The 3,768-nt window shown below is 36.7% G+C and overlaps 1 protein-coding gene across 1 annotated transcript; it reads right to left on the bottom strand.

Moving 5' to 3' along the window:
* Nucleotides 1–375: 375 nt before the first annotated feature.
* On the bottom strand, nt 376–3,033 carry LOC132189497 (ylmG homolog protein 1-2, chloroplastic-like). The gene is made up of 2 exons (XM_059604240.1): nt 2,208–3,033; nt 376–729 (listed from the first exon to the last, which is right to left on the bottom strand). The coding sequence occupies exon 1, from the start codon at nt 2,909–2,911 to the stop codon at nt 2,249–2,251; it is 663 nt and encodes a 220-aa protein (XP_059460223.1). The 5' UTR covers nt 2,912–3,033; the 3' UTR covers nt 376–729; nt 2,208–2,248.
* Between the last annotated feature and the right edge of the window lie 735 nt (nt 3,034–3,768).

A 3,768-nucleotide genomic window follows, 5' to 3' on the forward strand; every position in this document is an offset into this window, starting at 1 on the left:
TTTTTTTTTTTTTTTTTTTTGACATGTCCGTACAAGAGGGGGAAGGGGATTCGAACTAGTGACTTCCACTTCAATAAGTATAGTCCCAGCCGATTGAGCTACCTTTTTGTGATTGCCTTCTTGATTACCATGCCCATATGGCCCATTTAAATATTATAGTGAGATCTTAAAAATTATACAAACAATTATCAAAAAATTGTATCTGTGGTTAAAAAAAATTGACCACTGTCCATTACCCGTATTGAAATTTTATACTACGGCTTTTTGGTATGTAGATTATTTTAAGCTGTGTGGATCAAATTCATGGCCTCTAACCTAACATGTTACTTCATTTCCTGGTTGGGTGAAATTTCTTAAAAAAGGATTAAAAAGAGAAACAAGGAAGAAGAAATGAATAGATGTAAACAACAAACAAGTATACAGAGGCCATGCCCACAAGACAAGCAAGGAACAGCTTTACAACAAGGAGAGAGTTCTATATAGTAACTACTTGTAATAAAAAGCCAAAACCAGATACATGTAAACCTCCGGCAAAAAGTGTTTCTTTTTTTCAGCAACACTAGCCAACTCTCAGAACAGAGAGAGTACTCTGAAGAATCAACTTAAGATGTTGCTGGTATAGGTAGACACTGGTAGATATTTTCCAGCAACCCATGAGCATTTGAAAGCGATTCTGATTCATATAGTTATCTGCAGTCCCAAAAGTCAATCCTTAACATTCACTTTTCCCTGAAAACCAAGTATAAAGATGATTACTTCTAAAGGAAGCCAAACATATCATCAAACATATCATCACCATCCTGGAAATCTGAAGATCTTAATTCTTAGGACTCTTTCAAGGGAACTGGCAAAACATTAACCTCAAATTGTGTCATTCTTTGGTTTTGCCTTTAAAGGAATTGTTTCAACTTCAAAAAAACACAACATAAGTCTTGCCTTCAACTAGCACTTTCTAGTAAGAAACTTCTCATCCTAAATAAAGCAAGTTATTTCTTCAAAATGGTAAATGTTCACAATCCCATCTAGTTCAATAACTCATTTAGTCATCAACAGCCATAAATTTCTTCAAGAATGTGGCCTGGATTGCCAGTAATAAAGCAATTCAGTCACTATCCAACTTCAACAGAAAAACCAACTTTGAGCCATATTTGTAGATTGGAAAGTAGCAAGTGAATGCAAAAAATATCATTCTAAATCATGGAAGTTGCATTGCCTGTGCATGGATGTGGATAATCAATTGCACAAGCAAACAATAGAACAGTCATTCAATGAATCAATATACATTTCTAGAAACAAATCTTGGACATGATGAGAGCTTATATTGAATTTTTGAATATGCAAACTCTCTCTCTCCCCACTCTTATCCAAAGAAAACTTTCACCAAATGAAATGATAACATAGTTCACACTCAAATCCACTCGTCCATCAAGTTTCTGGTTTTTGTTAGGAGGGAAATTAAGGCTCGTTTGGTAAGTTTTTTGAAGAGTCTTTATCTTTTCAAACACAAAAACACACTTAACCAAATAAAACACTTTTCAGAAAACAAAATACAAAATACTTCTCAAAAAACAAAACAAAACACATTTTTTTAGAAAACTTCCCACTAGGAATATTTTGAGAAAACACATACTTATTTTTTAGGTGTAAAGGTTGACTTGTTACTTACAAAACAAAAAATTGTGGCCACCTTTCGACACACACGATCTTGAATTCGTTGACTTGTACAGAATTACCAGAAAAAAAAAAAAAAAAAAAAAAATCCCCTTCTTTACACCTATTGATTCACTCAGAATAACTTAGATGGGATTTCGGGGGTGATTCAAAAAGAAAATCCAAAAACTTGGAAGAACAAGAGAAACCTCTCTTTAGAAATTTTATTCTTCAAAACACAATTCTCTAACAAAGCCAAAACTTGCTTCTAAACAAGCAACAAGCCCTAATAATAATATTACTAGGAAACTTAATTGGAAGTAAATAAGGACTAAATGGACAAGAATTCCTTATTATTACAAATAAAGACTCCTACTCCTTAATGGACAGGAATTTCTATTACAAAAATAATTAAAGATGAAAATATCCAGATTTTTGTGAGACATTCTGCATCATTCTCCCCTTCCTAAAGAAAACTCGTCCTCGAGTTTTAAGAATCATTTCTTTATATTATATAACTGGAAGAAAAAAAACTAGTAAAATGTATTATTCCTTACCCAATCATGATCCAAGATAACCCAGCAATCCTCTCTTCTTCTCAATACATTCCCCTACTGCTATTAAGAATGGACCCAAGAGTGCCCAACACCGCGAAAGCCAGAAGTGGGCTCACGTCCAGTGTATCGAATATTGGTGGGATTATATTCCGGAAGAGATTCAAATAGGGATCGCACAAGTCCCGAATCGCCGACAAGGGCTGGCGCTCCCAGGGAATGTTGGGGAACCAGCTGAGCAAAACTCTAACCATCAAAACGCCACTGTAGATGTCAAGCCACTTGGCCAAGCCCGCCGCCACCACCGTCAGAGGCGTGTTCAGGTACCCGCTGGGCCGATCCTTTAGCGCCGCAAAGAACAGCGGACCAACCAAGCCAGCTTGTTCGGTAATTTTGGGAGAGAGTTTTCCGATTAGTTTGTGGGTGAGGGTTGCGACGAATAAGGCTACGCCTGCGACGGTAGTGAGGATTTGGGTGATTGCGGACTGAGACGGGATTTCTGGGGTTTGTGGGGCTAAAGTGGGGAGACAAGAGGAAGCGGAAGTGGAAGCGGAAGCGGAAGCGAGCACAAGGGTAGGGTTACGTTTAGTGGGGAGGCGGAAAGAGATGGGATTTCGGGGGTTATGGAAGATGGGTTTCAGGTTTGGCGGTGGGAGGAGAAGTGGGCTTCGGACTAGGATAGCTTGAGAGGTCATCAGAGGAGCCATTGATTGTTTCGGGTAGGTGAAATCTTTTTGGTTTCAGGTAGATCGGCGCCAAAGGGAACGGCAGGCTGCGGCAGCGGCAAATATGAAAGAGATAAGTCCTAGGTTACGGTTTTCTGAGAACCCAAAAAAATAATAAAAAAGATATATATATATATATATATAATATTTTTTATTTGAACCCCGGGTCGGGACCCATCGGGCAAGTTTTGCCCGAATCTAGGCCATTATTTAGAAAAATGTGCAAGGCTACTTGATATGGGTTGGATCCACACTCACGTTGGTTTATTTAAATTTTGGGGTAACTTTATTTTAAATTCTTGAATTACCACATGATTTGATAAGTCTCTCCTAAATTTTAAAATCTCTTAATTTGAATCCTTGAAAACTTTCAATTACAGTCAATTTAAAACTCTTCGTCAGATTTAGCCGTTAACTTCTAACAGAAATATCTAAAAAGACCAAAATATCCATGATTTTTTTTTTTTTTAATTTGGAATTAAGGGTAAATTTGGAATTTTATAAAAAAATAGAGGTATAAACATCATTATCTCATTTTAACGTTTAAAATCTGACGGGTGGTTTAAATTAATTGCAATTGAAAGTTTATGGGTTCAAATTGAGAGGTTTTGAAGTTTGGGGGCTTGTCAAATCGCATAGTAATTCAGCAGTTTAAAGCAAAATTACCCCTTAAATTTTCATGCAAAATAAATAATCAAAGGAAAAATATAAAAAGGCCTCTCAAAGTAACAATCATTTGTGAGTTGGCCCTCCAATATTCAAAAGGTACTAAAGTAGCCCTACAAAGTTCCAAAATGTTTCAAAGTGGCCACTCCGGTAGTCAACCTCGTCAATTTGGA

The sequence above is a fragment of the Corylus avellana genome, chromosome ca8 (genome assembly GCF_901000735.1).
Source record: "Corylus avellana chromosome ca8, CavTom2PMs-1.0".
Lineage (NCBI taxonomy): Eukaryota > Viridiplantae > Streptophyta > Magnoliopsida > Fagales > Betulaceae > Corylus > Corylus avellana.